The following is a 19,758-nucleotide window of genomic DNA, read 5'->3' on the forward strand; positions in this document are numbered from 1 at the left end:
CTTAAGAAATGCTGTCTGGATTCACAGAAATTCACTTTCAAAACAAGCACTATCTAAATTCATGCTAAAAGAAAACATGCAGCAGGACACAAGAGCAAAGCCGTATGGACACTCTAAAACAAAGGCTATGATTTTTATTTCAGATTATGTTTTTAATCAAATTCATCATTATTTAATTAACTATTTGTTTAGCACTATTTAATATTCATTCAGTACTTAGTACCACACAATCAAAATGCTTTACAGGAAGCTGTGATGCAGTAACATGTGTTGCATGTGACATCACAAAATGACACTGCATGGGATAGGGTGAGGTTCAGTTCTTTCTACTCTTCCATTTTGCCACTTGTGGTGAAATAAAATTTGCCGGTTCTTTTAGACTTGTGATCAATTTTGGGGCTCAGTTTCCAGACATTTTTACAGCGCAGTACGTCTATTTTGATGTCACAGGCTAATTACTCCAGTTACCACAAAATGTAACATCTCCTATCTATGGGTGATTTCCAAAGGTTGAATTTGTCAGCTATGTAAAATATTATAAAGTTCCACAGTCCTCATAATATCCTGTTTGGGACATGGCTGTTAGCACATTAAAACTTTCCCTTTTCCCCCATGTCTTTATAAATACCATTCTTTTTCAATGCATTTTGGAGTGTGTGGTAACACTTGTGTTGCAAATATCAACATTGATATTTTACATACAGTTTGTTTCTATTAAGATATAATAACTGAACTATGTTGTGCTGGAGATAAAAGGAGATAAAAAAGAAGCATGCAATTTTTCCCCAAAACAAGTAAAAACATAGCAAAGGACGGAATTTCTGTGTGATAAGAATTTAATCTTTGAAACTCAATGAATACGATATGTTTTTAAACGCATATAAACACCAGAATTTTTATATACAGCCAAATAGAATACCAGTAATATACATATATTTTAAAAAGCAATTTGTCAGACTCATATGGATACACACCCAAATCAGACTGGAATTAAACACAATAAAAGTCAATAGACATAACTGTCTTTTACGGTCAGATTACTGTTATACTAGCATTGTCAAACTGTGATTATTTTCTGCAATAAGTATATAATAATTTAAACCTTTAAACCTATTTAAACCTTTTTTTTTTGCTCTCAAGCAGAAACCAAGTCTGGAGGCATGTTAGGAGCCTCTGTATTGTTCTGTTACAGACTGAACTGCATCAAATATACAGTACTGAGCATCAAAAGAAACTTCACTGTGAATTAAACAAAATCACAAATTATTTTGAGGAAAATTATAATGTTTTTGTAGCAAGCCCATTTACATCTCACTTAGTAGATGTGTCAGTTAAATTCATTATGTTAATTAACATTTTCATCAACAAGATTAATAATAATAATAATAATTGCTTACACTTATATAGCGCTTTTCTGGACACTCCACTCAAAGCGCTTTTACAGGTAATGGGGTCTCCCCTCCACCACCACCAATGTGCAGCCCCACCTGGATGATGCGACGGCAGCCATAGTGCACCAGAACGCTCACCACACATCAGCTATTAGGGGAGGAGAGCAGATAGTAATGAAGCCAATTCATAGATGGGGATTATTAGGAGGCCATGACTGGTAAGGGCCAATGGGAAATTTGGTCAGGACGCCGGGGTTACACCCCTACACTTTTCGAGAAACGCCCTGGGATTTTAAATGATCACAGAGAGTCAGGATGTCTCATCCGAATGACGGCACCTGTAGTGTCCCCATCACTATACTGGGGCATTAGGACCCACGTGGACCACAGGGTGAGCGCCCTCTGCTGGCCCCACTAACACCTCTTCCAGCAGCAACCTTAGTTTTTCCCAGGAAGTCTCCCATCCAGGTACTGACCAGGCTCACAACTGCTGAGCTTCAGTGGGTTGCCAGTTGTGAGTTGCAGGGTGATATGGCTGCTGGCAAATATCATCCTGATATTTGATTGATCAACTGAAGGTCTGTATGAATGTCACAGGCTAGAAGTATAGTGTGAGTAATCACCGATGGAATATATTCTATTTACTACTTTATATAAGATATATACATTTGTATACATTCTTTTCTCTGTGTTGCAAATGCTATCTTATGAGATTCTGCTCCATTCTTCTTATGGAGTCCAAACAAGCAGGCACCTGTTCACTGGCCTCTGAGTCCTAGATTCCCCACATTATCCCAAATATGTTCATGGGTCTCTTGGCAAATAGGACATCCTCTGTGTAACTGTCTCATTCGCTGACAGTTGCACAAAGAAAGCACATGGAGGCAGGCTGCTGTAGAAACATACATTCACAGAGTCTCTTTTGATGCTCAGTAAAGACACTGTTCTCAATTACACCTTGTGGAATAACGCACCCTTCAAAGGGTACCTGGATAAGCCTATTAATATCTCTAAACCAACAACAGCAAGTGACCACAAGGCAAATGGTTCTGAGCTATGTCACAAACCATACAGAATCTGTATGCTGACATTTCAATGGGGAATCGAAAATAGCAAATCTATCTCCCATTAAGGTAGGCTCATAGGGTATACTCAATATAAAGTCTACAATTTCAAAGAAAATGTTTAATTCTATGTGCTGGTCTTTTCAAGGCTCTAACTGATGACCATCAATCAAGTATCATATTTTTATATTATTATAGTATAATATTATTTACATTCAAATATCTGATTTGGCTGTGAATCCAAATGTATGAGCTTTTATTTAATTAAATCATTCTATTTTATGTTGTATATGTGTATTTTAGCACCAAATTTACAAAATATATTTTAAGATGTTGAGTTTTTAAAAATATCTCTGTATACGGTACATATTGTATGCAGGTAGTTCTCAATTTACACACTCTTAACTTTCATGGTTTATTGTTTTCTTCTGTTTAGCATGCCTAAAGCATATACTGTGCGCTACCTCTTAATTCAGCATAAATTAGTTCTCACTTTAGCATACTTCAGTGTGGCAAGGAAAAGGCCACTTGGCTGGATGTTCTAGATGAGTGCTGCACATAGCAGTTGTGAATCTAAATATATGGGTGACACCCAGACAGAATATCTAAATATTCAATAAATAAAACAGGCCCTAACTTATAATTATTTAAAATAATAAAAAAGACAAAATGTGGAATGTGACTCATGATACTTTAAACTAAACAGCTTTTTAAAGGATCACTGGGACTGAAAGGACTGGAGATAATTGCACAGATGCCCTGTGAGACTCTTCCAGTCTCGTTCACTTCCTACCTATCCCTGTGCATTTTACATGAAAATAAGAAAGATTAAAAAACATTTAAATTTCCATTTAAGCGTTTCTAAGTTATGCTGCATCTTTCAATAACACATTTGCTGTGTAAATCAAGAACCACCTGAATCTGAGTAATTCAGTATTGAAATAAACACAGAAATTCACTATTAAAGGGGAACAATGAGGCACACAACACCAGTTACACAGCCTTCAGTAAACAAAATAGGGTCTCCATTCTAACTGCTGGCACTGTTCAGTAGTGGGTTTGCTCGGCTGTCCTCTGTTTATGCAAAGCAAACACATATATCAGGGCAAGGCCCTAAGTCCATATCTAACATCTTGCCTGCAGGACTTGTAAGGCTATGAGTACTGATGGCTGTAAGGGCTTTGGAAAACCCCACACATTCCATGGAAAACACTACTACCTGCTGAGGACTAGGGATAGGAAACTGCCTTCCTGCCAAAACAGAAAAAGTCTTACCATAAGTGAAGTTAAAATATACTTATTAAACTCTGCACCGCCGAACAATGTGTTTTTACACATTTACACCAGAAAAATAATACTGAGCATATTGCACAGATACATTTCATTTTGCATCTATTTTCTTCAGGACTAAATATTTAAAGAATGATGACTTGTGAGTAGATTCATTTTCAACTTGTGACTCCAAGATTTCATACCATGAAAACAGACATGTATTAGCTGTAGGGTCTTGCACTGTTTAATGAACCTAGTGTTTAATGGTGTATCTGATGCATCTTCCAATTTGTAACACAAAAGAAAAAACCGCACACTAAAATAATGCTGATTTTAGTATTAGTAGTGTAATTTTTTAGGCTTTAAAGTTTGTATTTCAGTAACATTCCAAATATTTAGCTCACACAGCTCAACATAAAGTAGCATATGTAAGCTAGCATTTACAACACTAAATTAAGTTTATATGAAAAAAACTGTTTAATGTCTGACAGTTAAATAAGATTTTATGTAGTGGAAGACCCAGAATGTCAACAGAAAGACTCAAAGTTTACAATCTTTGTAGTATAATTATTATACACGGATTATATGATATATTGACAACTATTTGTATATACAGTTTACGTATAATGTGGTAACACAACAAAAAATAATATTTTTTAATGGAACAGTACAATTGTGGCCATAAAACCCTGTTTATATTCCATTTACTGCATTGTGCACCAACCTGAGAAGGGCTTAGCCAAGCTCTGCTTTTCACCAGCTGGAATCCGAGCTCCGCCGCCAAACACAGCTGCCCACATCTTACTGTTGAGTGGATGGGCCACAATCCGGAAGAGCTCGTTACTAGAATGTGTTGCCAGGCCATGCACAAAGAGGCTGAGAAAAACTGCGGTCAAAATCTCGCAGAGGAGGACTGTCAGGCCAGGCTGATCTTCCTCCCCAGAAGAGTTTAAAAGATGTATGAGAGATCCAATACCTGCAATTCGCAAAATGAGGCAGATGAAAAAGAATCTCCGTGCAGCATGACTGCCATTTAAAATGAAGAAGTAATCATGTCACAGGAGGACGTTCGTGAAATGCCATCTATGGCATGTGTCAATTAATATTTAAATATTTCTGTTGCCATAAATTCACACAATGCTATTACAGTGCATAACATCTGTGTTTCGCATTATATACCCTTTTCCTCTCCAAAATTTTAAATCCATGGACTCATCCTGAATAATGTTTGGATCTAAAAACAGAGACTGCTTTGCAAATATTGTAAACATTTTAGATACAAACAGGTAGGAATACATATGTTCATTATGGGCATCAACTATTAACAGAAAACCTCTAATGTTTTCTACTACTAAAAACTAACATCTCTAGCAACTCTAGCTCTTATTAATAGAGGTGAGAACTGTGATTTAGCAATCTGTAATTCACCAATATAAATCGGAACCATGAAAAATGTGTTGATTGCAATTCATGGTAGTAACTGTAGTAACTAAAATAACACATTTACCCTACAAATTTAAATCGACTCACTGTAAAGTGATCCTCATAATTAACCAACTATCCTCTATACACACATAACAAAATACATATCAAGATTAACTGAGACATAACTGAGAGGTCAAAGATATTTCAACAGAAATAAACAACATAAAAATGAGTGTACCTACCAGGCCACTGTGCTGGAAAGGTATTGGGGGTGACGGCCTCATCCATACTAGTTGTTCGCACTGGATGTTGCTGCGCCAGCAGGAAACTTTGGTAGACGATGCCAGTGAACTGGTTAGCATGTGAAGCACTGGAAAACACCATGTCAATAACAGTGACCATTTTAAGCAAGAATGTTCAAATCAAAATTCAATTGCTATGTTAAATTATTTAAGTTGGGATAGTATAAGTTTCCTTAGGTAATGAAAGACATACTTGCATTTCTACAAATATTTTCAGATTTTCTGTGTGGAATTTGCCAAATGCTTCTTAAACCATTTATTTCATTTTTAAAATATTATATATAATAATATATATTGCAAATTAGAGCATTCAAAATCTGTAAGTGTTGATATACATATTATTGGATAAATATGCATTTAATACAGTATGTGTAATATAAAAAATCGTATTATGAAAAAAACTTGGCACAAGAATATGTATTATTTCAGCCTAATGGGAGATTTAATCAGGAATCACTCATTTACAAAATAACAAACATTAAATTAAACATTAAGGTCATGCAGTTATGGTTGATTATTCTATACTGTACATAGGTAGTATAGGAGTCTCAAAGCCAACAAATAAATTTATAAGACTCCCTTCCTTTTTAAACCTTCAGCTGCACAGAACTTCAAAATGAAAATTTCACAACTTTTAATTTTCTATGGCACACTGTAGTGACTATAGAAGGTCAAAACAAAGGTAAAATTAATTATTATTTATTTAAGGCTTTTAGGCCACAAAATGTTTTACTTTGGAAAGGGTGTGCATACTTAGGTCCTGTATATGTTTTATAGCCCACTTTGACTTTGAATGTTCATTCCAGCGTGGTATGGTAAATGGAAAAAATAACTTTCTCCATTGTTGTAGAACATAGCTCTAATGTGTATTAAATTAAGAATACTATTTTTTCATTTGATCATGCAACATAATAGATAACTTTCATAATATTACCTATAAGGGACATATAATCCCATGTTCTTAAATATGAGCATTGAATTCAGTCTGTGCATAGCATTTATAGAAGCAGAGGTACAGGTATGTAGCTAGTTGAACCTGTATCCTTCCTTCATTCAGCATGTACAGTACATAAAGTTCTTGAATACTATTAGCATCAGACCTACGGTTGTATGCATTCATACACAGTCATACAAAATAATAACTGTGTATGTGTATACTTTGTTTACTGTTAATAGACAATTTATTTTTCATTCAGTGCATTTTGGATTAGACACAAGTAAGAAAATTCAGATTTCAGTTTGATCAATAAAACCATGTCAACATGTAACTATTAGAAAATCCACTTTATAAATACTTTATAAAGCCTGACATACTGTACAGACCAACAAAAACGCACATGGGAAATTTCGTAGAACCGTATTCAAATGAAATGTTGAACAAAACTGCATAATGATCTTAATGACAAGAGAAAAGCTAAATTAACTTTGTTAAAATAAAGGGTTAAAATCCCTAATGGATGTTTGTGATAGATATCTAAAAATACGACCCGTCTGAATAGTAAATGAAAACAGAGACGGCTAAGTAGTGTTAAAAAGTCACCTGTAGCTGTGGCCATTACAGAGACACTGGTAGATGCAGGCAGACAGAGATGCTGCTAAAGTGTGCATTACATAAACCTGAAAAAAAGCAGTTGTTAAAACAAGAGCTTAGTATTTTTTAACATCATCAACATAGACGCATATATACATGCTATACACAGTATTTAATTGATCAAAACATCAACTTGACAAGATTACTGTTGTTTATTGCAAAATGTAACATTAAAATGATAAGATTACAATATTCCAATCAAAGATTTTCAGCAACACGTAATTTACAACTACTGATAACTCATACAAAAAAGGACCTTTTAACAAAAGCGTCAGCTGTAATAAAACTATAAATGTATGTGTATCAAATTAAAGAGGACTCAAACAATACAAAAAAAACACAATTTAAAAAATCCACTTGGACACAAATTAAAAACAGTTAATATATTAACATGACTTTTTGAAAATCTAGTAATTCTATAACAAAACAAGCTGTCTATGTTTAGAAAATCAGCATAATTACTTGTTTGATTTTATTGTATTACAGCTTTCTGAAACATTTTTTTGTAGACAATGTGATGCACCCTCTGTATATTAGGAAAATACACCACACCTTTTCACTAACATTCATATTACCTGTGGCTTGTGATGACCAGTTTTTTTTTAATCTACACTACAAACAAAAACCTACCCAGATTTTTGTTTAAAGGCATCACCTATTTTGAAAGGAATATTGCATTTCTTACCTTGTTGTTTTTTATATCAGGGTGTGGTGGAGAGTCCAGGTCCACGATAGTGTGCAGAATGTCATGCGTGAGGTTTACCAGGTGTACTATGGGATTGGCAACAACAGTTTTTGCGCTGGCAGTGCATGCTAATAGGAGAGGAATGGAGGCTTGCTGTTGTGTGGGGCTGACAGAAGCTTGTACTGCAATGTCCTGGAAGAAGTTAATGAGTCAGTTACACAGTATGTACTGCACAGATCTAACAATGTCACAGAACTTCAGATCAGTCTATATCAAATTAAAAATCATTTTTAAATCCATGTTAGTTTTAGTATTATATTCCCAAAATATACTTTTGCATTTTTGCAAGACAGACAAAAAATGCTTGTTTATAGCACATACATATTCATCTCAGCAAAGGCATGGTGCTTTCAAAATTACAACTTTCAAATTAAAGGACTTCTAAAATCCAGTTCCATCTCAAACTGTCCTGATGAACACAGCTATACACTATGGTCAGCCTGTTCTTATGTCACTAAGTAAAGAATCCTGGGTTATTTTGGTGAAAATGGGGTACCGGGAACCAGCCTTTTGTTTATTACATTTTTGCTATGAGAAATTCAGTTCTGAGTTATGTCTGAGGACTGCCTGAATTACAATCTAGTCACATGTAAGGAAGGTAAGTCTACAAGATGTGCATCCTCCCTGATAATAAACAGAACAATAGCCCATTCTATTATCATATTACCTGTTGGGATTCCTGCAGAAGGAGAATCAGCTCCATCCTAACTGAAGCCAGGCCTCCTCCATGTGAGCCGTGGAGACTGCAGTAGCTGAGAAACATTCGGAAGAGAGGCTGGTTCTTTAGAAGCCACTGCCTCTTCCGCTGCAGATACTCCTTGTGCTTTACAGCTCTCTGCTGGTTATAGAGATCCTCAGCGGACAATCCAGTGGAAGGGATCTCATTGACATTTCCAGCTATTCCTTCTACAAGATCCTCTAAGTCCGGATTGTACCCACAAGCTTTCTGCAAAGCTAAAACCTCCCTCTCTAGCCAGTGGTACAACTGATACCTCAGTTTACCGCCATCTAACTCATATCCAGTGGATAATGTCCTGAGTTCTGCAGTAAGGATTTTTAGGCAGGCACTGAACTTTAACTGAGCAGCAATAATGTCTTCTGAAGGGCTTATGATTTCCCCATCTTCAATGGTTGTTGGGGTTTCTGTATAAGATGAACTCATAATAGGGGTCTCTTTGAGGACATTGTTATTCTCAGTTTTAACATTTTTCATAGAAAGTCCACATTCTTCATCCTCAGAGTCTGGGTCCTTATCACTATCCCATTTTAAATCCAAAGGTTCATCCTGAATAATCAAGGAAGGCTGACTCCAGTTAAAACTGAGAGCAGAATCTGACTGGCTGTCTGATGCCCTATCAGAGACGGATCCAAAGCCATTAACCACTGGCTGAGACCAATCAAAGTCAGAGGCTTTTTCCTGCTTGGTCTCTACATTCAGCGATACATTTTTGCCGTTAGTTGACAGAGTGGAACTGTCTTTGCTCAGCAGAGGTTTAAATTTCTTGACCACCTTTGGCATCTTAGACAAGACCTCCAGTGCCAGCATAGGACACCCGGCTTTAAAGTGAGAATGTGCAGCTGTAAAGAACAGTCTCCTTTCCACCAAGTTAATGGTATCAGCAAAGCTGCTTTCAACAGTTAGGCCCATTCTGGTTGAAGATTTCTCTGAAGATGCAAAATGCCGACGGAGCAGGAGAGGGTGTGTCCGTAGATAAGTATAAAAGTTGAAAACGGAAGGGTTACAAAATGCAGACATTGCAGCAGTGCCTGAAATCAGTAAATAAAGATAATTAGTGTGATGTTAGAACAAATTTAAGCAACAATAAATATTTTAATGACTAATAAATAAAATATCATATATTATTATAATACATAACCTTTGCACTATTACTCCGTCCTTACAATCCTGTCGACATGTTTTAGTACTTATATTTCAGTACAGTTCCTACTTTACTGCAAGTTTGAAATCCTATCTAGAAAGAAAGAAAACTTCTGTTCATTCCTTGCAGGATGGGAAAAGGTTTGAACAAACTTTAATTCAGGAAGAGCTGAGAACTGTAATTGAGTTTGCCCTTGTAGCCCAGAGTGATACTATCTGAGACATGATAGTACAGGTGCTGCACAATGGTTTTACAAAGTAGTATGGGGCCTGCTCAACTAGGCAATGTAGAGTTAAGGTGCAATAATTCTCTCACAGGATTTCAACTGCCATTTATGTCACACTGAAAGTACAGTTACTTGAAGACAAAACAAAATGGCAATATTTTACTATTTTAGAAATAAGAATCCAGGAAATAGTCAACATGCATTTTAGAAAAAAGTAAAATTACAGGCAGTAGGCATTTGGCAAAAAGTGTGATTGAAATGAAAATTAGTTAATAGAAAGACAGCTGAGTATAGATAAGGGGAGAATATTCAAACTGGGGTGATGCAGTTAGGGCAGTACCACAGGGATCAGAAGTGGGACCACTGGTTTTCCTAATGTACTGTACACTAATGACCTACTTACAGAATAGACAACTTTGCGGAAGATCCCACGACAGGCGAAATAGCAAACACTATAGAACCATTGCACTCAAATTTGACATTGACCTCAGTCTTTAAGTTAGCATACTGAATTTGTCAAGGTAAGCTTTGTTAATTACAATCAATCTATTTCATACAGAACCTATATATCCTTATAATGTTCCTCTCACTGTACTGTTGTATTAAGAGACAAGGCTGTCCTGTTTCCCCTACTGTTTGCTATTTAATTAGAACCCCTGGTTCACCAGTTTTTTGTTTTATCAAAGTAAAGAACATGGAATGCTACATCTATCATAATTAATCTTGATGATATCCTATTATTTTCAGAGAACAATTTTCCCTTCTCCTCTTTGTTAAAATTAAACTTCACAAGTTTTCAGGATATGAAGCAGATTGGTCAAAGGCAAGCTTCCTTCAAGTCCAACACTACAAGATGTGGTTGTGCCTGTATGTATTCCAGTGTTCAATACTAGAGTAGATACAGTACCTTCACATTTCTAAATATCAATAATATTCTTAGAAGGCTTGAGCTGGATTTAAATACATGGATGAATTGCCAGCTCTTTTCACATTTTCATATGCAAATTATTTCAAAGAATAATGATTTCAAATAATTGTTCTGCTACTCATTAACGTTTATAGTTCAATGCTTCCAAATCATCCCTGCCACCAAAGTCGGACTAAACAGTACTCAATGTATTATAATGAATATTAGGTCGCGGTTACTTTTCTGAGACAATGCAAATTATATTTTGGCCCCAATATTCATTACATGATCATAGATCAGCTTATAGGAAAAAGCCAATGTAAAACTGAATCAAAGTAATGATCACACTTCATTAGTTCAATAATGATCACATATCATCCAGATGCCACCTCTTTGTTTTTTATATGACACTTCAAAGCCTTGCAATTTTATGAAGGACAACTACTTCTATACAGTATGTCACACTATAACGTTTGTCCTTTTCCTCTAAGCCTGTGTTCTGCAATGTGTGTCTACTGTGCTCCCTCATGCACAGAGTGCCTGCCTCAAACCCAACAGGATAAGATTAGTTTAAGAGGCCTAACAATGGAAACAATGGCTGTCCTGTTTCCCCTACTGTTTGCTATTTAATTAGAACCCCTGGTTCACCAGTTTTTTGTTTTATCAAAGTAAAGAACATGGAATGCTACATCTATCATAATTAATCTTGATGATATCCTATTATTTTCAGAGAACAATTTTCCCTTCTCCTCTTTGTTAAAATTAAACTTCACAAGTTTTCAGGATATGAAGCAGATTGGTCAAAGGCAAGCTTCCTTCAAGTCCAACACTACAAGATGTGGTTGTGCCTGTATGTATTCCAGTGTTCAATACTAGAGTAGATACAGTACCTTCACATTTCTAAATATCAATAATATTCTTAGAAGGCTTGAGCTGGATTTAAATACATGGATGAATTGCCAGCTCTTTTCACATTTTCATATGCAAATTATTTCAAAGAATAATGATTTCAAATAATTGTTCTGCTACTCATTAACGTTTATAGTTCAATGCTTCCAAATCATCCCTGCCACCAAAGTCGGACTAAACAGTACTCAATGTATTATAATGAATATTAGGTCGCGGTTACTTTTCTGAGACAATGCAAATTATATTTTGGCCCCAATATTCATTACATGATCATAGATCAGCTTATAGGAAAAAGCCAATGTAAAACTGAATCAAAGTAATGATCACACTTCATTAGTTCAATAATGATCACATATCATCCAGATGCCACCTCTTTGTTTTTTATATGACACTTCAAAGCCTTGCAATTTTATGAAGGACAACTACTTCTATACAGTATGTCACACTATAACGTTTGTCCTTTTCCTCTAAGCCTGTGTTCTGCAATGTGTGTCTACTGTGCTCCCTCATGCACAGAGTGCCTGCCTCAAACCCAACAGGATAAGATTAGTTTAAGAGGCCTAACAATGGGATTGATGTCTTATGTTGTATTTATTAGGAGAGCCATATAAACCACTATTAGTGCTATTTGGAGAAGGGATTCTCATCTAAATTAACACATTTTTGGGATATTGTCTGGAATGATTAATGTTCTGCTTTAAGAAACCTCTCCACATTAATTGTACCTACAGAATAGACTTAACCACTCAGATACAATTTAAAATGATTTTCACTGACATCCCTTTGTGCACTGTGCCTCTAGGGAGAAGTGGGTATCTTTTTCATATTGTGTGGGAATAATGTGGCCATGTTCTGGGGGTGGATATGCTAAGTTTTATCTGCAGTGAAGAAGAATGTTCCTTTTCTGTGCTGACCATTTTGCTGAAGGGGATGTTTGGGATTCTCTTTGGTACAATGAAGGAGGGGGTCATGTGAAATAATGACTGCTTCTTTTTACTACTTTGTTATGTAAAAAATGTTTTGTACCAATACAGTTAGTATAAAGCTGATTTGTATCTGCTGTCCTTATAAGGTGGTAAAAGACTATGGTAACCTTTGAATCTTTACAATCATTAGGTCTTGTGTTGTCCCTGTTAAGATCACATGTGTAATAGTTTACAGACACTATATAAAAAGGGGCCAATGTTTTAACTGTTACAATCATTTTCCTTTGTAATTGCATGAACAAGAATTGGATTAGTGTATTCATAAAATAATTAAAAGGGAACTTTATTTTACTGAGAATTTCTTGTTTCTTGTAGTCTCTTTTCTGTGTCCACAATGGGTAGAAGGAAGACACTGGTAAATGAGATTCCAGAAAACACAGGTACTGTAAGTGCGGGGAAAGTATTTTGGATTTTACAGATAAAATCCCCCTTAAACATAATTTGTTCATTAAACCCAAAGTCCATTAAACCAAGGGTTAACTGTATTCAAAACATATGACCTAGTACTCAATTTTAAAAAAAGATAGAAAAAGCCTAAGAAAAAGGAAAACAAAGCACAGTGGTACTTAGAATAACTGGACAAAAGCGTCAATATAAATTGTCGCAATAAGCACACCTGCACACCGTACAAGGAGGGAGGCTTCATTACTCTCACTGTGATTCTTTAGTATAATACCCACCTGAGCACGCATTTATGTTGCTGTCTTGCACTGGCTGCTCCAGCAGAGTATCCAGAGCCCTGCTGTAGTCTTCCAGAATCCAGTTGGCCACGCTCCTCAGGAAAGGGTCTGGATGCATCCGGGATGAGGTGAATGTTCGCTCCTGAGCATTGTAGCCCAAGATTTCCTTTTGCAGTATGCTCTTGTACATGGAGGACACCTCAAATTCAGATTCAAAGAGCCTTGAGATCACCAGGGCAAGCTGAATGTCATGCATTCTCTCTAGACAAACCTGAAAAAAAAAACACACGGAACAAACTCCAGTGGTCGTGTTCATTCACTTCTGGTGAATTTTTCACACATTTCACAATCTTGAAAATATTTAACACATCACAAAATGTGATGTAGAGCAGTTTTCACACAAAGTACACGTCCTGTTCTTTAAACAGAAAGAGTAAAAAAGTTTTATGACTGAGTAAGAAAACCATATTTGTTTAACATAAATTGACTTGTATTAATTATAGACTTAAGAAAGCAAATATGTTTTCAAGACATATTATGGTATTCTCAGTAAATACAATAATTTAATATCTAATTTTAAATTGTCACACTATATAAGAATAAATAAAATTAAAATCATGGCATGTTAAATGAACACCTCCACCTCTAAATTCCATGGAATCCTTTTCTTAAATGTGTTTCATACGTATGCAGTCTTATAGACAGTATCAGCAGAAAATCTGGAATGGTGTTTTTATACCGATGCTGATGTTTTTGCACATTCTTAAAATAAATCTGATCTAAAAAACTAATATTGCTTAATTATCAGAAAATATTTAATCACGGGGTTTGGGACTCAGCATTTCACTCTTGGGGTTACAGCTGTCATTAACAGATTACCTAAATGAAAAAATACATATCATAGCATGTGTGGATTTACTGGGGAATACAAAATGATCTGTATCAAATTCTCTGTCTCTACTGCTTTCACACTTTATCTCCAATACTGTTAATATAATCATACTTCAGCTTACAGGCACAAACATAAAGCATAAGGAATTCTCAAGAGCTTCAGCAATTAGATTAATTTTGCAGGAGTGTGATACATTATTCATATTACCTCGACTGCATCCTTTAAAGAGCCAGCCAGAAGGAAGAATGCTGCAGAATGCTGGAAGCGCTGTTTTCCTAAAAGGGAGAAGGCATTTTTCAGAGCTGCCTTTCTCCACCTGTCTTCGCTGAAATTGTTACTGAAGAATTCAGTCATCTTTGTATTCTTCTGAGACCTTGATATGATAAAAGAAAAGCCATCTACAGTGAGAATATTTTTCTTACATTTTAATTTGGTATCTTTAATGCAACATACGGCATTAACAGGCTTTGCTGTTCTTTGTATACTGTGAAGGATTTGAAGCACAAGAAATAACTACTGAAATTAATATACATTTTTGCACTTTGTAATGGCTGTCAGTATATACTTTAATATGCGGTTTCAAAATTGCATACCTGTATAAGCCCCAAACTACAGCTTTCTTCTTCATTGCCAGATAAAAAATTGCTGCATCCAGAGGATCATTATTTCTTTGAAAAGCTGCTTTCGCTACCTATTAAAAACACAATACATCCACTGCTTAATATGGAAACAATTAAACCATAGCATTATATCAAAAGAAAACATGAGAAATAGAAAAAAATGAGGACATCTTATAGTGAGTGAGAGTAAGGAGAGAAATCAATGTCAAGTAAAATATTAATATTTGACCTCCATTACTGTGTATGCATGCACATTTTATGAGCAATGCATCCTTTTCTGTTCACATTAAACAAATAAAACTTTCCCACTATACAAGAATAAATCAAAATAGCATAAAACATAATTACAAACAAGTGCTAACTAAATTACTGGAAAATATAAACTACTGGTATACCTTCTCAATGCTTCTGCGCAGTGTGTTTGTGTTTCGCACCCACCAGCCTATTCCCATAGCTCTCAACTCTGACCATGTGGGGTCCCCTTTCTGCATTGCAGGCAGCATATTCAGCAACTCCTCCTCAGCTTCAGAATGAAAGGCCCAGGCAAAATGGCAAGTAGACAAACCTGCAAGAAAAAAACAACTTGAAATAGAACTAAAATAATTTTCTGCATTCTAAAAGACTTTAGCACACAAACATAAAGTAGGCACATGGGTTGGTATTGAGAAGAATTTGTTTACTGAATTAATTTCATTATGATAAAATGAAAACAGTGGGGACCTGAAGAACATTATTTTAAAGTTGGTAAGTGAACATTTAGGGTAAACAAATCAAGACTGGTATCCACTGACAAAACTGATAACATTTCTGTTCTTGACATGAAAGAAGTCAAGTGCAATCATTCTCTAGACTGATACCTCTAAATGATGAAGGAACAAATACTACACAGTATTTGATGTACAATTATTTGTTTTTTTAGATTAATGTAAAATATTTAATATAAGTAACATTGGAATAACTTCAAATTCTAATGGACTGCCTTTGAAAAAACAACAGACAGCAACAACTGTAGCCACATATACTTCATTTTCATGGAAAAAGGCTTCATACTGCTAGAATAATGCTTTGTGAAGCTTTTAATCCTCTACAAACGGCCTACCTTGACGAAGAAGCTGTGCCCGATGTGCTGGAGGCAGAGAGGTTAAAAGAAAGGTGTGCAGTCTCACAGCTAAAAGAAACTTCAAGCCACACTCATCAAGAGTCTCTCCACCTTTACAATAACAAAAATCATTGTTAACAATAAAATATTTTCAATTAACAATAATAAACATTAAAACAAAATTTCAAAAAATCATCTAAACCTTTACCTTTATTTTTATCTTGGCTCTCTCCAATATCTGTACTGGTGGTTGCAATAGTGTCTGCTAAAGCCATTAAAGACATCTGCTCCAGTCGTGTCAGTCCAGGTAAACTAGAGTGCAAAAGGTGGCTTGAAAGAACCTGGGCATGTTCCGGGCCAAAATAGGTGGGACTGTACTGGGAGAGGTCAATCACCTTTGGTTTTGTACCCTCCTGCTCACTATCTATCAGATCAAAGTCATCAGTTGCCAAACTAGGGGCCTGAAAGAGCTCATCATAACTATCAGTTTGGCTTACATGATTTTCTTTGCTCAGAGTGGCACTGACGGTTTTATCCTTTGCTTTAGGGGATGCATCTTCATCAGCTGCTAAAAGAGCATAAAGTGGAAGGGGAGGAATGGAGTCAATCTCTGTGTAGTCAGAGTTCTCTGGTTTGTTGAATGTTTTAGGGTCTCTAGCTGTGCTTCCACTGGCACTGATTGTCAAAGACCGGAGCCGGCGTTCATGATTTGTGCTGTTTTCTTGCAGAGCCACAACTTCACCTGCAATACATTTGACCAGATGAGACAGAATGGCCTTAGCCCTGCGAACTTTTCCAAGGTCCATGAGCTCCATCAGCTGTACAGGATGATACTGTGGCAATGTGGGAAAAAGGTCATGAGCTGCTTCAAAGAGTCCATAATCTTCCATCTCAACAGGAAGATCATACATTGTTTTTTTGCCACTCAGCTTTTGAGCAAGGCTAGTCATAGATCTAGTTAGGGTCCGCTTGGGAGGTTGAGGATTTAATTCATTGGTATGACCTTGCTTTATTGCAGCTGGTATGGAGGTTGTGCTACCAGTGTCAACTTCTGTAGATGTTACTGTAGATTTGGCAGGCGGTTGCCACTGGGAGTAAACATGCATTTCACAGTCCATACCAATAACAAGAATGCCATCTCTCACCCAAGAAAGAGAAACAGGCAAGGGAAGAGATCCTTCAACTGAAGAAATGAGATCTACAGATCGAAGGAGAACAAATCTGGATGAAAACTGATCTCTTGCACCCTCCCATAGCAGTGAAGATGAAGGTCCTGGTGCTTCACTGGTGTTAACACCAGTCTCTGGCATTTTCCCAGAAAGCTGTCCATACATAAGAAGTTTGGAGCCAATGCCCACTGTTAAGATGTGGGATCCATCTTCCCTTGAGACCCAGTCTAAGTGAACAAGATTCTTGGCACTTGGCGTTACAAAAATGTCACTTGACAAATAGACATCTTGTTTATTGTAAACTGTTAAGTTATTGTCAATACTAATTCTCGGATCTAATATTGTGCTTGGTTCATCCAGGCTAAGGGTTTGTTCAAGGATCCATTGTGAACCACCAGTAGATTCACATTCAAAAATACCAACGTGCATTGCAAAATCTCTGCCACAATAATGTGAGGATGACTGCTTAAATGCCACAGCTATGCGGCTTGTATTACAGCAACTAACTTCAATGGGTCTCCCGGGCACAGTCACTGTGCTACTGTTTATTAATCCATTCTCAATGAGCAAAGGCCACTCCTCCCAAATATATGTATAATCCACAATTCCAGAACTGTCAGATTCAGTAGATGACATGGGCTGTGAATATGCTCTACATCTCCAGAAGCGAACTTTTTCATCAGAACAGGATGTAGCCAAAAGATAAGGAGCAAGGCCTGTCGGATGCAAGGATGAGGAGCTCAGATGCCCTGTTCGTAAAAAAAAAACAGAAATATTGTAAAGATATTTTGACCAGTGTTTACCTAAACATTTATATGAGGTCTCAAAGCAACCAAAAATAAAATAATTATCAAGAACTTAATTCAGCAGACACTGTGATCTCAAGCACAGACTTTGGCCTAATTCATTTCTTGGCTCCCTTTCTTCTGAAATAGATGACCACATTTAAAGCACAAAAGATTAACAGGGGGATTTCTTAACCAAGAGCTTGCTTTACAATACACCACCATATTAAAAGAACATTCTAACCTGCTGACGGGGTAGCTCTGATAATTTCCACTCCATCCGGCAACTTCAATTGTTCGCTATATACTCTTTCCGAGGTAAGAGTAAGTCTGCTAGCACTCTGTAGGTTATTCTTGCTAGCTTTATACTTCTGTGAGAGTGGAGAGGGTGTCCTGTCAGGAGAAAGGCCATACTGGTCCTCTGGCATCACAGTCAGAGAATCCATTTCAGTTGTATCTGACTTTTCATCTAAGAGTAATGATAGTTAATCACATTTATATTATTTAAACACATTGCAGGTATCAAAAAAGTATCCCAAAAGCTGCATGATTTACATGATTACTTTTTTTCCTACACAAGACATTAACTATCGCTATTAAGAACTAATTTTTCAACAAACAGTTCACAATTACATAATTAGGCACCAAAATAAATTTAACATTCATTAAAAACCTGAACTTCATTCTAAGTTACAATTTTCAATCCCACTTTAATTAAAAAAAAAACTTTGCAAGCAGTTACTTCATTCTTTCAACCAAAAAGTTTTAGAAACCCTTTAAATATACATGCATCTTCTATTTGGCAAATTCTCTGAAAATATGCAAAAATGCTATATAAGACAATACGAAGGATGTTACAGAATTTTACCTACCTAAAGTGATTTGTACTGATTTCAAATGCAGGTGCCACATGTGAAGCAACGAATGACCATTCTGAGTATATTCAATAACAACCAAGAAGAACTTCTCAGAGAATCCCTTTTGAGGCACTGTTAGGAAGGCAAACATTAGAACTGATGCATTAGTGCAAGAAGAAAGGCAATTAGAGCCATCAATATTTCACAACATCATTCCTAAAAGCACAAACCTTTTTACACAGGTAGGCCACGAAAATCTAAGCACCATGCTATGCTCAACTAATGAATATATTCTATGCCTATATTAAATATTTATTTTAGCTTATTATTGAAGTGATTGTCAATAATGGTCCCACAGAGGCACAGTCCAAAAGCATTTTAAATGTGCAAATAATGTTCTAAACGCAAAAAAAAAATGAAACTCTCTCCAAAATGAGTTCAAGAATATATTCAAAATTCTATAAGATAAAAACAATATCTAAGATATCTGTCCACGGGATAACAATTTGATCTTTTAAAATCTCCACAACCAAAAGGGTGTATTGTATACACTTAAATATTGCAATAAATAATACGATCAAACACTCTTAAAGTAATATTTTTGTACATAATGTTTTAAATATAAAAATCTTTTAAGTGCACAGAGATAATTTAATTAATTATAGTTACACCATTAATATTAAACTAAAAAAAAATCTCAAAGCTTAAATAGTGAAATATTCAGCATTGGCACAATCTTTTAAGTGGCATAAGCCAGTTTTAAAACAGTAAAATTCCCAGGCTATATGAATCACCTAGGCTACAGGGCATATTGGATGAACCTAATTCTATTTAATATTACTGTAGGTCTGGAAACACTGTAAAAGAACTTCATACTCAACAAAAAATTAATATATTCATTTGCTCAAAAATAACTTTTCTTACATTTATGCTGAAGTCGACTGACTACAGTACTTAG

At 35.9% G+C, this 19,758-nt stretch overlaps 1 protein-coding gene across 11 annotated transcripts in view; it reads right to left on the bottom strand.

Annotated features, from left to right (window-relative positions):
• Positions 1-19,758, bottom strand: part of dmxl1 (Dmx like 1) — a 95,168-nt gene that overhangs the window by 23,881 nt on the left and 51,529 nt on the right. For 9 of the 11 annotated variants that reach the window (XM_088629909.1, XM_088629908.1, XM_088629901.1 and 6 more), the window contains exons 17-30: positions 18,816-18,932; positions 18,188-18,412; positions 16,198-17,907; positions 15,990-16,100; positions 15,286-15,455; positions 14,864-14,961; positions 14,478-14,643; positions 13,379-13,649; positions 8,458-9,557; positions 7,731-7,922; positions 6,995-7,071; positions 5,395-5,522; positions 4,452-4,703; positions 3,593-3,706 (exon numbers count right to left, since the gene is read on the bottom strand). In XM_088629909.1, coding sequence (XP_088486035.1) covers positions 3,593-3,706; positions 4,452-4,703; positions 5,395-5,522; positions 6,995-7,071; positions 7,731-7,922; positions 8,458-9,557; positions 13,379-13,649; positions 14,478-14,643; positions 14,864-14,961; positions 15,286-15,455; positions 15,990-16,100; positions 16,198-17,907; positions 18,188-18,412; positions 18,816-18,932 — 4,731 coding nt within the window. The remainder of the gene's footprint in view (positions 1-3,592; positions 3,707-4,451; positions 4,704-5,394; positions 5,523-6,994; positions 7,072-7,730; positions 7,923-8,457; positions 9,558-13,378; positions 13,650-14,477; positions 14,644-14,863; positions 14,962-15,285; positions 15,456-15,989; positions 16,101-16,197; positions 17,908-18,187; positions 18,413-18,815; positions 18,933-19,758) is intronic. The other 2 variants (XM_088629906.1, XM_088629905.1) reach the window with 1 other exon arrangement.

The sequence above is a fragment of the Lepisosteus platostomus genome, chromosome 4, assembly GCF_059453375.1.
Source record: "Lepisosteus platostomus isolate fLepPlt1 chromosome 4, fLepPlt1.hap1, whole genome shotgun sequence".
Classification (NCBI taxonomy): Eukaryota; Metazoa; Chordata; class Actinopteri; order Semionotiformes; family Lepisosteidae; genus Lepisosteus; species Lepisosteus platostomus.